At 54.8% G+C, this 18,408-nt stretch overlaps 1 protein-coding gene across 1 annotated transcript; it reads right to left on the bottom strand.

Annotated features, from left to right (window-relative positions):
* Positions 1 to 6,761: 6,761 nt before the first annotated feature.
* ASF1B (anti-silencing function 1B histone chaperone) lies at positions 6,762 to 17,859 on the bottom strand. The gene is made up of 4 exons (XM_075902213.2): positions 17,666 to 17,859; positions 13,754 to 13,869; positions 9,677 to 9,853; positions 6,762 to 8,448 (listed from the first exon to the last, which is right to left on the bottom strand). Exons 1-4 carry the CDS (start codon positions 17,772 to 17,774, stop codon positions 8,251 to 8,253), a joined length of 600 nt encoding a protein of 199 aa, XP_075758328.2. The 5' UTR covers positions 17,775 to 17,859; the 3' UTR covers positions 6,762 to 8,250.
* Positions 17,860 to 18,408: the final 549 nt, after the last annotated feature.

The raw sequence follows: 18,408 nt of genomic DNA, 5'->3' as shown, positions 1-18,408 counted from the left end.
AGACAGGCACTGAGGAGGAAAGCTCCCCTTTCACCTTGCAGCTCTTTGACTCCCACCACGCCCTCCAGCCAAACCCAGCCTATGTCGTGTCTCCCCTCCACACACATCCCGATCCCCCCCACCCACCTCCTCTCCCCTCCCAGGCAAACTCGACTCTTCAGCGACCGGATGCAGTCTGCCCCCTTCTCTCCCCCACTTGATCCACCCTGCGCCCTCACTTCCCTCCCAGCCAAACCCGATCTCCCCACTCCCAACCGGACCCAGTCTGCTCCCCTCTCCCACTTCCCCCCACTGACCGAACTCCGTCTCCTCTCCCTCTCCCTGCCAAACCCTCATGTCCCTCCCTACAGCACGTGCGGAAATGTCAGAGCGCCCAGGGGGAGGGGTGAAAGTAGCACGGGTCCCCTTGGGCATGCGCGCGGACACAGTCGGGAACATAAAGAGCAAGACCAGGGACACCTCTCCCCCCCTCCAATCTCTGAGCCGGGGCAGGTGAGGCCTCCTCCAGCGGCTCCTCGCTGCCAGACAAACAGATCGGGCTGCAAAGTAGCTCTCCCCTCCCCCCAGCCTAAGCACCTCTGCTTGAATCATTGTGGCCCGGACAGGGCCTTTCTCCTGCCCAGCCCCCCCAAAGCTGCAGCTCTCCCCCCCCCCCTGCGACCAGCACTGAGGCAGAGAAAAGGGGGAGAGTCGCCCCCCATTTGCTAATGTGCGCTACCCCCACCCAACCCACACTCCTGCAAACTCCTTGGCCAAGGGTGCCCACTCCGGCCGGAGGGGTCACTAGTACGCGCAAGGCAGGCGGAGAGATGACCAAACGCACCTGGCTTGCAGCGTGGTCCCTGGATGCAGTGACCTGGACTGCCCCTTGCCCGGCCCCCGATCGCTCTGTGCAGCCTGCCCTGCACAGCCCGGGGAGAGCGGCTCGCCCACCAGGGCCGTAGCGCTCCGGCGCCGCTGCTGTCCTCAAAGCCCATGGTGCGCCCCCTGCACATCGGGCCACACTGGCTGGTGCCAGTCAGAGGAGCGTGAATCCGGGCGCCAGAGTCTGCTTCATGGGAGGCTCCCTTGGGCATTTCCCGCTCCGCGGGTGCTGGGCAGCAGCAGCTGCACCGGAAAGGCGACTGGAGCGGCGCGTGGCCAGCACTCCTGCTGGGGCCGCCTCGCTGCAATGCCCTCTCGCACTAACTAGAGGGCGCACTTTTCTCCCTGGTGGTGAGGGAAGGTAGCGAGGCAGCCGCGGAACCGTGATGTCATGACGCCTCAGCCAATCACGGAAAGGCTGCGAGTGCGACTTGCCCTATGCACCCCGCCTGCCAAGGGTGGCTCGCTGCTGGCCCATCACGTGCTCCGCTGCCCATCGCATGGCCTTGGGCAGTCACAGGGAGTCCTGCATGGGGCGGTAAGGGTTAGGAGTTCTCTGGCCAGTGTCTCTCAGGGGCGGCTGGAATGCCGCCCCTGGCAATGTGCCGCCCCAAGCACGTGCTTGGTTTGCTGCTGCCTAGAGCTGGCATTCCACGGGCGCACATAAGTGCCATGGCACCTGCGGGCACTGCATTGGGGACCACTGCCCTAGGCTGTAGCAGTGCTTGGGATTCTTCCATCACACTTTTTTCTTCAGAAAGGAAGTGTATCAGAGGAGCGCTACGCTGATGGCTAAGAAACCAATCAGTTTCCATTATTCCTAAAGTAAGACTGCTTTTCAGCATCAGGCTATCGGTCATGCTCAGAGAAGCCGTCCAGCAGTGTGACTGCTGTAGGGATAGAGTGGTTCATACTGCTTTCCAACCGATTCCCTCACAGCGAGCTGCTTGCCAGAAGTGTGCTTGTTGCAGTGAAGGAAGGGCATCTTCAGGTGAGGTACCTGAACCCCTTCCAATGAAACAACTTAAAAAACCAATGAATGGTCCTGCAGCACCTTACAGACTAACAACAATGTAGATAGTGTCAGGGGCTTTCATTCAGAAGAATGAAGTAAGAGAAGTGGGTTGTGCCCACGAAAGCCCCTGATACCATCTACATTTTTTATTAGCTTCTAAGGTGCTGCAGGACCATTCACTCTTTTTAATTTTTTTCCATTACAGACTAACACGCCTACCCCTCTGAGCCCTTTGAATGAGTTTTCCTGCTTGATTTTCACCTTGGGAATATCAGAAGTGACACTGCAGGACTAGCTTGAGGCCTCAACTGAAGTCAGCACCTCATTGTGCTAGATGCTATGCATGCACCTCTTGAGATTCCCTGGCCCAAAAAGTTTCCTATCAAAATAGAAAGGAGAGAGCAAGTGGGGAAAAAGGAACACGGATGACATGACTAAGATCACACAGCTGGTCAGTGTCACAGCTGGGAACAGGCTCCCGTGGCTGCTGCTAATGCTGAGCTAAGTCTCTTTAGGTACGTCTACACAGCAAGGCTAAAGTCGAATTAAGCTATGCAACTTCAGCTATGTTAACTGCATAGCTTCAGTCGAAATAGCTTAACTCAGTTTTAGGTGCTATCTACACAGCAGGAAGTTAAAGGAAGAACATTCTTCCCCTGACTTCCCTTACTCCTCTTGAAATGAGAGTTACTATGCGTCAGAATAAGAAGCCCTCCAGCTTGACATTATTTCGAAATAAAGGCTTGTAGTGTAGACACGCTCTTTGTTATTTCAGAATGTCAGTTATTCCGACATAACGCTGCTGTGTAGACATACCCTTGGGGCGAGTGTGGCAATTTCAGTCCTTGGTGGAACCATATGTCAAAATTTGAGAGAGAAGTCTTTTCTCCCAAGTGTTCCTGTGGCATTAGAGTCAAAGAGGCACTACAAAATGTTGAGGAAGTGTGGAAAAAGTCACTTCCTCCTCTAATTTGTCGGGTTGTCCAAGCATGGCTTCTGCAATCAGACATTCCTAGCAGTTCCCTAGCTGCCCATACAGCATTTTAGGAAAAATCAGTGAGACACTGTAGGGATATAATGCTTCATGTAAACAGAAAAACATCCTTCCGGCTGTCTCAAGGACAAGAAGCAAAAGCAAAATAGAAGAGGTAGCAAAGCTCTCACTCCTCTATGTGGTTCACCTTTAACATAGCAAAGGGTGAGGTTAAACTGGCATTCTGTGGTACTGAAAGATGAAAAGTTCAGAACAGCTCAAAGGAAATACTCCATTCCTCTCCAGGCGACCTGTGGAACTTACTGCCACTGGATATTGAGCAACAAGAGCTTAGCAGGATTATTACTGCTTTAAACATCAGATATGAATGTGGTTAATAAGACCATCCAGAGGGAGAATAGAGACGAATTAAGCAGCAAACAAGAGACTGAAATCCTCTCAGGGTTGTGAGGCAGGATGCTTTGGTTACATCATTAGTGTAAGGGACGTCCACCTTCCTCTTAAGCAGCTTGGCCTCTGTCACATGGGAAAGAGGGCGACACAGACCAGGAGTCTGATGATCCCATGCATGGAGTCAGGGAAGGAAGAGATGCAAGCAGCGATCTCGCCAAGAAGGGGAAACGCTCTTTCCTTGCCTTGCTGGGAGTTCCTGGCTGCTGCTTGCCTGCCAAGGCACAGACAAAGGAAATTGCAGTGTTGGGGACTAAGCTCAGATTGGTAAATAAGCATTTGATTAAGGGCTCAGGCCGCTCCTCCTGTGCTGGAGGGCTGGTTTGGCGCCACCGGCGTGATTCCCATTAGACATGATCAAAACAAACCACAAACACAACAAAAGGCAGCAATTTTCCTCCTCTGTCAGGGCTTGGTAGCTCCTGGCGGCTGCTCACTGAGGGCCTGATGCAAAGCACTGTGGAAGCAGCACAGGGAAGGAACTCCCATGAACTCAGCCCCTTATTATCCCCATTCCTGGCAGTTCTGGGCACACGGCTCAAGTGCATGATTGGGGCAAGGAGGCAGAGATGGGCAGGTAGGGCAGAGTGCCCCACCTGGCCACCCTCCACCCCCATCATGTGGGAGAACTGCTGCAGGGAGGGAGCTGGGTAGAGATTGGGCAGGGATTTGGAGGCAGGCAGCTCCTACCCAACTAGATCACTCTCTACGTTCAGCTGGGAGAACTACAGCTCAAGTTGCAGCCTCACAAGCCCCAGTCTGGGCAGAGTCCTTCGGCAAGGAGAGGACCTGCTGTTTCACATCCCCCCGCCACAGGGGAGGGGAGAGGTATAAGTTGCCTCCAGCAGGGAGTGCCAGTTAATACTTGCTTTGTCCTTTCCCTGTAAAGGGGCCACAGTCCCCACTAGTGTGGGGAGGGGGGAGGTAGCTCCTGCTGCTGCTTTACCTAAGATGCACAGGGACACTGACAGCCAGGAACTACAGCTGACCTCCTGAATCCCGGTCCAGTGTTTTAACCACTAGTGCATCCTTCCCCGCTCTTCACACTTCCCCGGGGCACCATCTGGGCAGAAGAATCCATATGTAGGATCAAGGCCTTCTTTTGGTCCACGCTAACTATTGTCAGTAGACAGCATTTCTTAGTTTCTATAGTTGAGTAGATAATTAAGCCCATCTCAGTTCCTGCTGTGATACCTGATGCTTCAGAGGAAACTGACTAACCCTTTTTAATACACCCAGCAAGTGGTCTGTTGCTGCATAGATGGTGGCAGCAGTCCTCTCCCTTGCTGGACAAGAAGCTTGTTAATTGCAACAGGAAAGCCTTAGGGATGGGGGGGTGTGTGACTGGAAAGATGTGAGGAAAGAGAATCGGGGAGAAAAATGGATGCTTGTCCCCACGTCCTTCCTCAGCCACCCCAAACCAGTTTCTTTTACAGCTTTGGCGCTAAAGCAAAGCATCAGAGAAAGTTCCAAAAATCCTCTAGCACAGAGCGTAGTCACGTTTACTGGACTCAGCCAGAGCTTTAGTACAAAGGTGACCTTGAAAGGATTTTTATAAAATCAAGCGCGTTCCTTTCTTTGATGGAGGAGTCAGGCTTGAGAAGTTAGAAGTTTTACTGCTTGTTTTTTTTAAGCCTTAGAAATAATCAGAAACACTCAGCTGGGGCTTCCCCGGATTTTGATTGAGATCAGAGGAATGTTTGTGACACAGCCGCTTGAGTAGGAAACTAAAAAGGAACACTTCCTCCCAAGCGGTCACTGATTCTGTTGGTGTTTACAAGCCATCAACGGGTCTGAGAGTTGAAGGTCTTGCCTAGGTTGGGATCACATAGCCAGAATGAGACTGTGGCTGATCATGCACTAGAAAGCTGCAGTTGTTCACTGTTCAGGTGTGCCAGGGGCTGTACAAACAAAACCAGACTGCTTCAAGTGGTCTGTGTTTAAACATCTCACAATCGGGTTAAACTGATGCTAACCCCTACTGCAGCCATACACAACAATATGAGCCTCATTCAGACAGGTTTAACCAGCACATGGATGTTGCCGCACTGACCGGTGCATGTCCATTAGAGACATACCCTGGTTAAGAATCTATTTCAGAACTGGTTGAGCTGGAACACCTTTCTAGTATGCACTTGGCAGTCACATGCACCAGTGCATGCTGGGGACAGGTCACTGCCATTTTCATGTAGTGAGACACAGTGAAGTAATATCTTATAGTGGATCAACTTCTGTTAAACCAGCTTTGGAGCCCCGCACCGTAGCTGTTGTGTGGCTCAAAGGCACAGCTCTCACCAACAGTAGTTGATCTAATAAAAATACCAACTCACTTTCTCTTTAATATCCTGGGACCACCTTGGCTACACCACCCCCACTGCCTGTTTAGTACCACTTCGTGTACTAGCCACTGTGCAAAGCCCAGCATGAAGGGAGAATGCACCTACCAACTGGAATTTGCACAACTGTTTTACACATCTGGCTTGGACAAGTGGCAGTGTGGACACAGCTCAACAGTGGCTTTGACAGCTCCCCCTTCCCTCGTGATAAGCTTTTTCGCTAGTTCTCCCACCTAGGCAGGACCTGAAACCTTGCCTGGGAGACACAGGCAGGACAAGCTGATGGCTAATACATAAGAGGGCATATGCCCAAGCCCCTGCAGGCTGCATTACAAAGGGAGCTCTTTGGGGCTAAGGCTCCAGTCTAAACAGGCAAAGGGTGGTGGTGGGTGAGACGATGGAAGTAGGCACAGAGGGGGAAGATTTGCCTAAGTTGACAGTCAGTGGCAGGACAAGGAATAGGCACCAGGACTCTTGTCCCATTGCTCAAACTTCACAGGCTGGCACCATGCTTGACCATAAAGGGGCCAGGTAGGTGGACTGTCAGGAGTAAGGTTTTTCAGTGCCTCAAGACCCCCACGGGCAGGGTCAGAACTCACCAGCTGACACCACAGCAGGCCGTGTCACGGCTGAAGAATGCTGCTGGCACAGCCCCTAGCCGGAAGCACCATGACTGTGAAGGAGGCTGGTGAGTGGGGATGTTAAACTGTTAACAGCGTAGCAGTGTGACTGTTAAAAGCCTCAGTGGTTACATGCTGTGGGCTCGGCCGTACACAGCTTATACCGCAGAGCCTGCAGCACAGGGAGACAGTCGGCTACCCAGGAGCAGGGCCAGCAGCTGGAGCCACTGTGCGCCGGGAGCCAGCTTACTAGCACACCAGCTCTCCGCTGCCAAAGAACAGGCTGCTGCTCTGCAGACCCCGATACAGAGCCAGCAGTGCAGGGTGGCAGCCGGCTCCCTGGGAATTGGTAACTGTTACAGAAACTGGTAAGCTTGAGCCTATCAGTTAACCATTGAAATGGTTACGCTCTCGTATCCCTGCTGGTGAGGCCGTGCTGCCAGGCCTCGCCATACTGTTTGCTCCAGCGGACGAGACAGCCATCTGTTCAAAGAGCTTTATTACTATGTTGACTTAAGACACTTTCAATAGTTTAAAAAACAAGTATGCAAAGAATATTCCTACTGCATTGGAGAGGGAACCAGAAGAGGTCAGAACAGGGCACTTCAGGACTGAACTAGTGCTTCCCCCAAGAAGCTTTGGCCCTGGGGAGCCAGCAGCAGGTTGAGAGCTCGGCTGGGTTTTGTATGTGGCCATTTACACTAGAGCGTGACTAGGATCTACCCCCCGCCCCTCCTCCCCAGTAATAGGGGACATGCTCCATTCCTGATCAGGCTGCAGATGTTACCTTAAGAGCGAAGGGTCAGTCTAGTGGAACAGAAGCGCATTTCTAGCACAAGCTACCAGACCAGCGCTGCCATGGGAGTGTTTTCAGAGGCTCTTCTTGAGGCTGAAGGAAGTTGATCCATCGGGAGAGGTCAGATTCTAACGCACCCTAGTGTGGATCAGACACCTGTCACGTGGCGCCGGGCACACCCCACCCCACGGTCAAGCCAGCTGAGCACAGGCGCTCTGTACATTGTCCCCCTTTGTCCCAGGAAGGGCCGCGTACAGGAGAGGCTAAGAGATTTTAGCGAGTTGTTCCACAGAGGAGCAGATAGAACAACCATGGCAGCAAGTCCCGTGCCATGGCTAGACAGAGACTCCACCTGATACCCTTGAAGGGGATTCAATCCTCCAGCTGGTGGAAGCCACCCTAGAATTATTGGGATTCTGCCAGGAGGAGGGACCCCCATGTAGCTTTGCCAGCCATGCTGCAAAGGCAGTAGCAGCACTGCAAAGCTGCAGCAGTGGGCTGGAGGGGAGAGCACACGACTGCCCAGCTAGACAAAGCGGGGGGGGGGGGGGAGAAGCTAGACAGAGCAGGGGGGAGGACGGAGAAGAGGGGGAGGGGAGAACTGACATGGAGTCTGCCTCAGCTGCAGCTAACCATCCCAGGCAGGGGCATGTCAGAGCTGCAGCAGCCCAAACTGGAGCAGAGCTGGTGAGTGCAGTGGCAGGGGTGGTCCCCACAGACAAGCCAGCAGATCTGGCTGACGTTTCTGTCAAGCCACCCAAGCCCCACGTACCCAAGGGAGTCGGGGCTGCCTGAGCTGGTGGCCTGACGCAGCGGGGGTGGGACGAAGTGCTTTTGGAGGGTGATTTTACTGAGCCAGTGGGGGCTGCTGCCAAACCAGAGAAGGGGGAGATCCAGCTAGTAAGTGGCATGGGGGGAGGAGCCTGGCCACAAAGCAGATTCCCCCCCCCCCCGTCTACCCACAGACTGTGCCCTAATGCCCTGGCAGGCTCAGGGGAAGGGCCACAACCAGACACTCCATTGGTCAGGGAGCAGCATTAACCCTTTGGTTACCCCATCAGAACTTGTCCAGGTTTCCCCCGTGGCTGTGGTACGTGGTACATGGATGCAGCCCCCCTGAAGCCATTCAGGTCCCCGTCCCCACAGTGGCTGTGTCCGTGGGCTCGTGTCCAGGATCACATGCAGTCCATGGAGTTCTCCGGCAAGAGGCCAAGGGCAGTGCCCACCCCCTTGGCCGAGGTGCAGCTGGCAGCCAGCAGGCCCCCAGGCTCTGGGTCCATGTTCTCGATGTCCTCCACCTGGTCGCTGGGGCCATCCCAGTTGATGTGGAAGCGAGTGACACGGGGGTTGGAGGCCAGAATGTTCCTTTGCAGCTAAGCAGGGAGAGGAGGAGTCAGACAGCTGTGGGGTGAGAGACTTGCAGCCCCCCAACTGGTGAGACAGGCATGCTGGATACTTCCAGTCAGCCAGTTGGCTGCAGGGGCCAGGCTGGAGTTTCCCCCTCCCTGCCAGGGCATAATGTGGCCTAAGCCAGCAGAGGTGGAAGGACAGGACAGTGCTGGGATAGAACTCAGGGCTTTTCTGCTTACTGTAGTAATGGTCATAACTTACATCCCAATAGCTCCCTGTACAGAGTGGCAAACAGAGGCACGGGGCTGTGGGGGAGACGAACTTGGGCAAGGTCACAAGTGAAATCGGTAGCAAGCCAGGAATTGAACCCAGATGTCCTGACTCCGTCCTAGCCAGGAACATCAAATCTCACCCTTCCACTAGCCCAGAAATGTGCAATGATTTTTTGAAGGGGGGCCTCCTGAATTTCGGAAGTGGTCATGGGCTATCCTGGAAGGGGCGGGGTCTCAGGCAGAAGGGGCAGGGCCAGGAGACTTCAAGTGCTCCCCCAAGCACAGACCCTAATTGGCCTCAGGGTGGGGAGCATATGAAATATTTGCCCCACACCCTGCCATGGGCACCCTGCACCTAGAGAGAACCGCCAGCTGTTTTGAACAGCTGGAAGTTCCCTCTAGGCACCTTGCACCTCTGGCGGTGTGAAGAGACTTCCTGAGCTCCCTCCAACCAGGGGGCACATCCCCCACCTTCAGGAAAAAAGGGGGGCAGGAAAGGGGGTGGGAGGAAATGGGGGAGGAGCAGCCTCAGGAGGGGGCCAAAGGAAGGTTTTCCCCTTAGGTTGGGGGGGCACCTCCCCTCACCCCAGTGCTGCCCTGTGGACGTCGTCTCTGGCTCCTCCCACCCTGCCCCGCCCCACCAAGGGTACAGGGTTCCCTCCTGGCAGGGCAGCAAGAGGCTTCGTGCGCTCCCCCTGTCCCCAGGTCTCGACTGGCCTGAGTGCAGGGGAGCAGCAGCAGGCTGGATCTGGCCCGCTGAGGCCCCTTTGCCCACCCCTGCAGTACTCAGACAGGGTTAGGAGCTTGAAATGCCACTTTACTGCCCAGAGCATCAGAGCTCCCCGATCCCAGCCTCTACCCGGTGAGGAGCTGGGTCAGAGCAGGGCTCTGCAGTGGCAAAAGCCTCTTTGCCAGGAAGGCCTGAGATGCTCCTTACACGGGCCCTAGGGACAAGAGCCCTTTTGTCAGCTGATCGTACCTGGGAGAAGTCTGGCTTGAGGGGCGGGTTCTCCCGCAGCTCAGGGTCTGTGTACTCATTGTTGACATAGTAACCCACACGGATGAACTCCTGGCCCAGGTAAGTGCAGGTAATAAGCACCACTGTCACCCCCACGGCGTCGCTTTCAGGAATCAGGGCGGGGTTGGGGGCTTCGGCCTGGAAAGGAAGAGACAACAAGCCTGTGGACAAGGGGGATCCAGTGGACAGACTGTACGTAGATTTCCAGAAAGCCTTTGACAAGGTCCCTCCCCAAAGACTCTTAAGCAAAGTGAGCTGCCATGAGAGGGAAGGGCCTTTCCTGGATTGATAACTAACTGCTTAAAAGGTAGGAAAGAAAGGGTAGGAACATAGGCATACGCAGGACACTTCATTAGGGTGTGCACCCAAAGAATTATTTAAAAAGTGTACTTGACCCCCCCCCCCCCCATCAGCCACACCCCTGACCCTGTTAACCACGCCCCCTGACCCCCATTGGCCACACCTCTGTAGGTAATACTCTCCTGGCAAGATGGACACATGACCAGAAGTAAAAGGTGTCATGTGACACCCCCCCCCCCAGGACTTTTCCTACCAATAGGGATTAGTTCTCCCCCCCCCCCCACCCAAACTCCCCTCATGCAACTATCCTGCAGTTGCATTACCCCAATGTGTGTGACATTAACTCGGGGGCGGAGGGGCTGGGGGGAGTGTTCCCTCTAAAAGTTTCCTCCCATGAGCAGAATGAATTGTGTTGTGCACCAGTACTGAGTTCATGTGGCTTGTTTGCATGTGCAATTAATAAATCTCAAACCTCGACCTTTTCCCTCTGCTGCCATGTCTCCTCCCCTTGCTCCATCAGCTCCCCTGGTGCCTGCTGCCCCCCAACTCCTCACCCTCCTCTGCTCTCCTGACACCTGCCCTTCTCACTGCCCTCAGCCCTCCTGCGACCTGCCCCCCTCCTGACTCCTGCCCTTCTCACTGCCCTCAGCCCTCCTGCGACCTGCCCCCCCTCCTGACTCCTGCCCTTCTCACTGCCCTCAGCCCTCCTGCGACCTGCCCCCCTCCTGACTCCTGCCCTTCTCACTGCCCTCAGCCCTCCTGCTACTTGCCCCCCTCCACCAGCCCTTCACTCCCCCTGTGCCCACTCCTCCAGTAGCCCCACTCTGATCAGGTGAGCTACCCCTCCTCATCCCTTCTCCTAACACCTCCCTCTACACACCTGCCCTGCCTCTCTCCTCTGGTGCTGGTCCCTTCCCTGCAGGTGTCTGCCCTTCTGCTTCACCCCAGAATCCCCTGGCACCTGCTCCTTCCCTTACCCCTGCATCCTCCTGGTGCCTCCCCCTTCCCTCACTGCCCCTGCACCCTTTTTCCCTGATGCCCACCCCCTCACCACCCTCTGCCTCCATTCCCCTCATGCCCCTTAAACCTCAAATGTGCCTTGCTCCATCCCCACCTTTCTCATGCCCACCCCTCCTTTCAAGCCTCCCAGCACCTCCCCCTCCCCCCTTCTAACCACCAATGCCCTTCCCCTCTCCTCTCCTCTCCCAGCATCACCCTGTCCCCCTCCCACTGACATCCCCTCCTGCCCTTTTCCTAATTGTCTCCACTTGGCCCCCTGGCATTTGCCTCTCCTCTACCCTGTCCCTTGGTGCTTTCCCCTTTCTTCTCCTGACCTGCCCCCCTCCCCTCAGCACAAGCCCCTTCCTCTCATTTCCCCCCCCACCTTCCTCTCCCTTACCTTCGGCCTCTGCCTTCCGATCTGGGGCTCGAGTCAGAGCTGGCCCTAGCCACAGGCCAGCCAGGCCCTAGCCGGGTGCCCCCGGGGCACCGCGCGGTGCTGCCGGGCCAGGCGGGGGCGTCCCCGGGGAGGGGGGAGGGGCCGCGCGGTGTTGCCGGGCTGGGCAGGGGTGCCTCCGGGTGCACAAAGGTTGGTGCTGCTGGGCCCGGGGCGCAAATATGGCTCAGGCCGGCTCACGTTTGTAGTCAGGCCCCAGCTCCTTCTGGAGCTGGGCCACGCGGTTTGAGTGTCCTGGGCCGTGACATCAAGCCACGCCCGGGTGTCTCCTCTCCTCTTGTGCGGCGTTTGAGCACGCCGCGCATGCACTCTCTGCGCCCCACAGTGCCCTGTTGATGGCCGTGGGGAATTTAAAGTGAGGGTCCGTGGCACCCTGTCACAAATCCCTCTCCTCCTCCAGCAGCCGCTAGCAGGCCCGAGACATTAGGGTGTGCCTGGGTGCACGCCTATGGGTTGGAATAAATGGTCAGTTTTCAGAATGGAAAGTAGTAACTAGTGGTATCCCACAGGGGTCTGTGCTGGGACCAGTTCTGATCTGGAGAATGGGGTAAATACTGAGATGGCAAAATTTGCAGAGGATACTAAACTGCTCAAGGTAGTTAAAAACAAAGACTGTGACGAGCTTCAAAAAGGATCTCACAAAACTAAGTGATTGGGCAACAAAATGACAGATGAATTTTCATTTTGATAAATGCAAAGTAATATTGGAAAACATAATTCCAGCTATTTTTACAAAGTGAAGACCCAAGAGAGATCTTTGAGTCCTTGTGGATAAGTTCTCTGAAAACAACCACTCAGTGTGCAGCGTCAGTCAAAAAGAAACAGAAAGTTGGGAATCATTTAAAAAGGGATAGAAAATAAGACAGACTGTCTTATTGCCTCTGTATAAATCCATGGCATGCCCACATCTTGAACACCTCATCTCAAAAGAGACATCTTGGCACTGGAAAAAGTTCAGAGAAGGACAACAATGATTAGCGTTCGGAAGGGCTGCCATGTGAGATGAGATTAATAAAACTAGGACTTTTCAGCTTAGAAAAGAGGCAGCTAAGGAGGCATATTATAGAGGTCTATAAAATAATGACTGATGTGGAGAAAGTAAATAAGGAAGTTATTTACTTGTTCCCATAAACACAAGAACTAGGGGGCCATCAAATAAAATTAATAGGCAGCAGGTTGTAAAACAAACAAAAGGAAGTATTCCTTGACACACTGCACAGTCAACCTGGGGAACTCCTTGCCAGAGGATGTTGAAAACCAGGACTTGAACCAGGTTAAAAACAAAACAAAAAAGAACCCCACACTAGATACATTCATGGAGGTTAGGTCTATCAGGGGCTATTAACAAGGATGGGTAGAAATGGTGCCCCTAGCCTGTTTGTCAGAAGCTGGAAATGGATGGCAGGAGAGGGATCATTTGATTATTCCCTGTTCTGTTCATTCCCTCTGGGACACCTGGCACTGGCCTCTGTAGGAATACAGGACACTGGGCTAGATGGACCCCGGTATGATACCCACACCTGGGGGAGGTCAGAGAACAGGGGTATTAAAACCAGTCACATCTGAGTTTAAGGTCAGAAGGGATGACCAGATCACCTAGTCTGACCCCCCTCCACACCCACTACCGATCCCAACAGCCAGGGTCAGACCAAGCCATGGGAAGCCCAACAGGAGAAAACAGGAGCGACTGAAGTGCCAGCGATGCCCAAGCCTCCTGCAGCAACAAGGAATTGATTTATGGAGCGCTAACCTGACGAGGCTAGCAGGGAGCCCTGCTCTGCACTGCAGAGAAAGGCAAATAACCACCAATGTCCCTGCCAATCTGACTGGAGGGGCTTTGCCTTGGCTCAGCAAGGCTGTGCTCAGACTCTTCCCAGCCCCAAACATGATCAGCACAATCCCGAGCATGGGCGCAAGACCCACCAACCAAGCATGGGAATGGGAGAAAATTCTCAGTCCTCATCTCAGTTGGGAGAAGAGCCCACAGTCCGTCTCCAGCTGATGTTAAGAGGAAGGAAAAAATAACCCTGAACACACTAGGGGAAAAGTGTGCTTCCCAATCCCCACAGGTTCCCACTACTCTCTGAAGATACCATGCTCGGAAGACCTTCACCACCATAACGAGGTGGTGCCCAGACCCCCGCCTCCCAGGCCAGGTTTCTGAGCCCTGCCCAAAAGGGCTGCCACAGAATAAGGGTCTCCAGCTGCTTTGACTGCATTTCGCTCAGTCTTTTCCTTACGGGAGACAAGGCCCTCTAGCCCCTCCCACAGCTGTCTCTTACCTCAAAGATGAACATGTGCCTCCCAGCTGGGACAGGCCCCACCAGCACCGAGTCCAGCACCTGGTCATACTCCTCACTTTCTGCAGAGCCCACATAGATGATCTTCCACTCCAGGTCTGAAAGGGAAGGGGAGCACAGTGAGCCTGGGCAGCCACCCCTCGCAGAGCAGCCCTTGAGTAATGCTGGGGCTCTGGGCTCATGTTAGGGTAACTGAGCAAGGTTTACACCAATGCAACCATCTGACCCTGATGCTTACATTCCACATCAGTTCCCCATCCAGACCTAGTGATCAGTGTCTCACTTACAGGCCACCACCCCACTGTGCTGGGCACTGCCTCGACACTCTAGAGACACCACTATAAAGCAGACAAGGATTATTATGCCCCTTTTACAGAGGGTGAAACTAAGGCACAGCAAGATTAAATGACTCGTCCTAGACCCAACAGTCTGTGGCACAGCCCAGAACCAGATTCTGGTCCTGAGTCTTAGGCAAACACAAGACCATTTGACTTAGCTGCAAGTTCCTTCCCTTCTTCCTACCAACCAGTGTTCCCTCTAATCTTTCCTGTCCATGTGCTGGTGGGCACCACCAATAGAAAGACAAAACCCAGCTGTGGGTGCTCTGCTAGTCAGCTGGGTGGCACTGGACTCTCTCCTGCGTGGCATCAGGGAATACTGCTACCAAGCCATTTGTTTGAGGGATAGGGATCCCAGAAGGTTAGCTCCTGTGGCCAGCCAACAAGAGACAGGAGTCTGGCAAGTGCAGAGACCATAGGCCAGAGCAGAGTCCCTGACGGGTGCAGCCCCAGTGGAAAGGGTGCCAGGCTGTTAGAGCAGACTTTGCTCTTTAAAGCTCACCAGATATTTCCTGATTATGACCCAAGGGCTCTTAAGCATTGTCTGCACCAGTTTAAGGCCAGAATGGTTTTGTTGAAATCCCCCATCTGTCTGCCTGGTTCCATCTGCTGTCCCCTGCCTAGTACTTTCCTCAGATTCTCTTTGAGGTGGCCTTCTTTTTGCTGTTTGTACAGTGCCTGACACAATGGGACCTTTGTCATGTTACCTCGTAATTCCATTCCAAGCAAGTCCTACTCTGGTTTTAAGTCAGGTTAATAGTCAGTGCTCCTTACAATACAGGTACCAGGGCTGCCAAACTGTCCGTTCAAAGGGAGGAGTTTCAACTCTGAGCCTCTTAGGTTTGGGTGGGTGCTGAGCTTTGGCAAAAGACGCACTCAGACATGTCTAAGTCTGAGTCAATGCCAGGCCTATGCCCCCAAGCACAGACAAAGCTCGAAGGATTAGGGGTGTGTGTGTGTGTGTGTGTGTGTGTGTATTGGGGGGAGGGGAGAGTGGCATTTCCACTTCCACACCAGAGGGAAGTGTTCCATGTAACATGCATGTACTTTCTAGGAGACTGGATTAGCTTACTAACCACTATTTAACATCCCTAATCGAGTAGTTGATTCTGTCGACTACTCGATTAGGGAACAGGGTTCACTGTGGCTCTGCTTTTTAAATGTAGTAAGAGCCGCTAGGGAACGAGCTAGGTCCCCGACGTTGGCATCTGCTTCCCTGCGGAAAAAGCCAGCTGGAGGAGGGGAAACCAGCTCTCTCAGCACTGGCTCCTGCCCCCCCACCCTTGCTGCCTCTGATACAGAGGCAGCTGGGGGGGGGGGGGGGGAAGCAACTAGTAGAGTAGTGACTCGACTACCCAATAACCCTAGGCTTATCAGGTAATCAACTACTCCAGCATTTTTCAAACTGTGGGACCTGACCCCCCCGGGGGGTCACGAGCAACTCGGGGGGGATGTCACGGTATCACAAGTTTGAGATCCCCTGAACTACTCGACTAGTCACTTATATCCCTAGACTGGGTCAGGGTAGCTTTTACCAGGCAAAGTGATGTCACGCAGCAGAGGGGGTTTGGATTAAGGGGACATTCTCATAACAAATCAGAAACAGCTTTTCACACAGATGCTCTATAAATTTACAAGAAAGGGGGATGTGCCAGCCATAGATTACATTACATAACAGACTAGAGTAGGTTCCTCATGCAGGGAAGCCTTCCTCAAGGAGCAAACAGCTGCATATACTCTCAAACCCCGGGAATGGGGCTAGAGCTCCTAGAATAGGGAATAGTGGGGGACAATCCCACACAAGCCCTTAAGAACAAGGAATTTCGTCAGATGGAGGACCAACACTCGCCCCTCCCCGCACTGGTGAGATTCTGCAGACAGGTTTCCCAGCACAGCATGGTGCATCCTATTTGGGAAAAAAATCCTGTGGGGCACCCCCGTACCCCCCAAAAAACCCTGCCGAGTAAGGCAGGCTATGTAGGTGGTGGTGCTGTGTGCGCACGCATCCCCCCCCCCTCCTCTCCCACAACCTGGATGATGGCCTCAAAGAGGATGAACTTAAAAAACAACAAATGGTCTGCTACCCCCTGAAGCTTTAAAGAGGGCAGGGAGTCCAACAGCTGTCAAAGCTCCTGTCCCCTTGGCTCAGCAGGGCTGTGCTCAGACTCTGCAGACAGCTAATTTTCAAACTGTAAAGCCAGTGAGACATGCCAATTTTTTAGCCCCAAAGACAGTGGAGCGATTTGGCTGCCACCACTCCACAGCTCTGATACCCCCTGAAGTGAAGAGGCTCACAGTTTAGGCCATAAAGGGCTTTGCAAGGTACGCTTGCATGACAATGTCGCTCTGGGATTTGACATCTCACATTCACATTATCCCAACACCCCCCAGAAAGATTTTCTTCGAACCCTGGGCTCCTTTCTTCGAGAAGAGAAACCAGCCTCCCAAGAGATGCCTCAAAAGAGTCTTTTGGATGGGAAATGTTACTGGGGGAGGGCACACAAAGAACTACAAACCAACAGCCACCTTTCAGAGCCACCATGTTAAGTAGTGTCCCATTCACATGTTTATCAGTGGCAAATATTCAACCCAGGAACATTGGCCCAAACTAGTCTGGACTCCATTAATCAACAAAAGGCAGATATTTTGCCCCTTGAAGTTTCCAGACCAGAAGGATACTCTGGCCACCAAACTAAGCTATGAATAGCCTGCTTTCAGAAATGCTGGGCGCACCTGATTCTCTCCCATCAGCAGCACCTCTTCTAATCATTCCATAACTGGCAACAAGCAAGCAGAAGTTTGCAAGCAGAATTTCCCCGGCAGCCAGGTACGAGTCCTGTCCCTACTGGTAAGGGGCACGGTTATACGAGCAGGGTTAATCAGGCTAGCTCAGCTATGTTATTTCAACACCAAAGAGCTCTCTGCAGCATGCTGAGAAGATCTCCAGATCAGATGTAGAACAGGGGGGCATCCTTAAAAGGCACCTGGCTTTCTCCTCCTGCCCAGTTCTCCCAAATGGCCACATCTGGCTCCAGACTCTTCGCCTGTGCAGGCATTTACAATGGGGACATTACGATGCGTTTAAATTCACACGGCTCTCTCAGCCTCTGAGGGCCTGACAACAAGGCGACCAGAGTGAACAATCAGGCCAAGAGATGGAGGGTGGGGAAGAGGAGCCTGCCCAAGACAGAGCATCTGGCCACCCTCCCTGGCAGAGGGGCCAACCCAGCAGCCTTTTTAAAACACCCGGCGTGTGTGTGGCAGGGTCCAGGCTCCCTGCACTTCGCAGCCCCGGGACGGTGAGGCAATCAGCTCCCTCCATGTTAGAGCCCGGAAGGGACGTGACCAGGGCCACAGCACGTCAGTGGCAGAGACCCCAGGCGTCCCGGCTCCTGGCCAGGCGTAGGGACCAGCGGGCACGGCCAGGCGCCCTGGAGTCCGACCCCCGGGGGAGGGGGGGGAATAGCCCCGCCCATGAAGCTCCCCCCCCGCCAGAGGGGAGACCCCAGCCCGACACCCCCTCCCCAGCGCGCGGGGGGAGGGGGCCCGAACTCACCGTGCGGCAGCGACTCCCCGCACTCGAACTGCACCTGGAAGCGGAGCGGGCGGCCGAACGGGCTCGGGTTCTCCAGCACCGACACGCCCAGCACGGACACGCGGGACATGCCGCCGGCGGGAGCGGGACCCGAACCCGCCGCGCGCCACAAAAGCCGCCGCCCCGCGCCGCCCGCGCCGGCCCTTGTCCCTGCCGCGCGCGCCGCCGGCCAATCAGCGCGCGCCGCCCGCCGGCCTGCGCCAATCCTCGCCTGCGCCCTGCTACACCCCCGCCAATCCTCGCACTTCGCGCCGGGAACCAATCCCCCACCCGGCCCGCCCACTTCCTGCCAGTCGCCACGCCCTTCCCCACATACGCCAATCGGCTTTCCCCGCTCCTGCCCTGGCGGGAGCCGGATGCAGCCAATCCGCACCCGACCCACTTTCCTCCCCACCAATCAGCGTGGGCGACAGTTTTTGGGACAAAGACGGCCACTCACTAGCCGGGAGGAGGGGGGAGACGCTGGGTAATCAGAGGAGGAGCCTGGATTGGTAGGACTGTAGGGGGCGGGGCCTGGACTCTACAGGGCCATGCAGGAGCGGGCGTTACTTTCCTGCGCCGGTGGGTGGGATCCACGAGAGGGGCTCAACAGGGGGCGCTGTGGGGCAGGGAGCAGGGCGGGGGTTCAGCAGGGGGCGCTGTGGGGCAGGGAGCAGGGCAGGGGCTCAACAGGGGGCGCTGTGGGGCAGGGAGCAGGGCGGGGG

This window comes from Pelodiscus sinensis, chromosome 31, assembly GCF_052426305.1.
Source record: "Pelodiscus sinensis isolate ZL-2025 chromosome 31, ASM5242630v1, whole genome shotgun sequence".
Lineage (NCBI taxonomy): Eukaryota > Metazoa > Chordata > Testudines > Trionychidae > Pelodiscus > Pelodiscus sinensis.
Note: the sequence above shows the minus strand (reverse complement) of the source record. Positions and strands in the feature narration are given on the sequence as shown.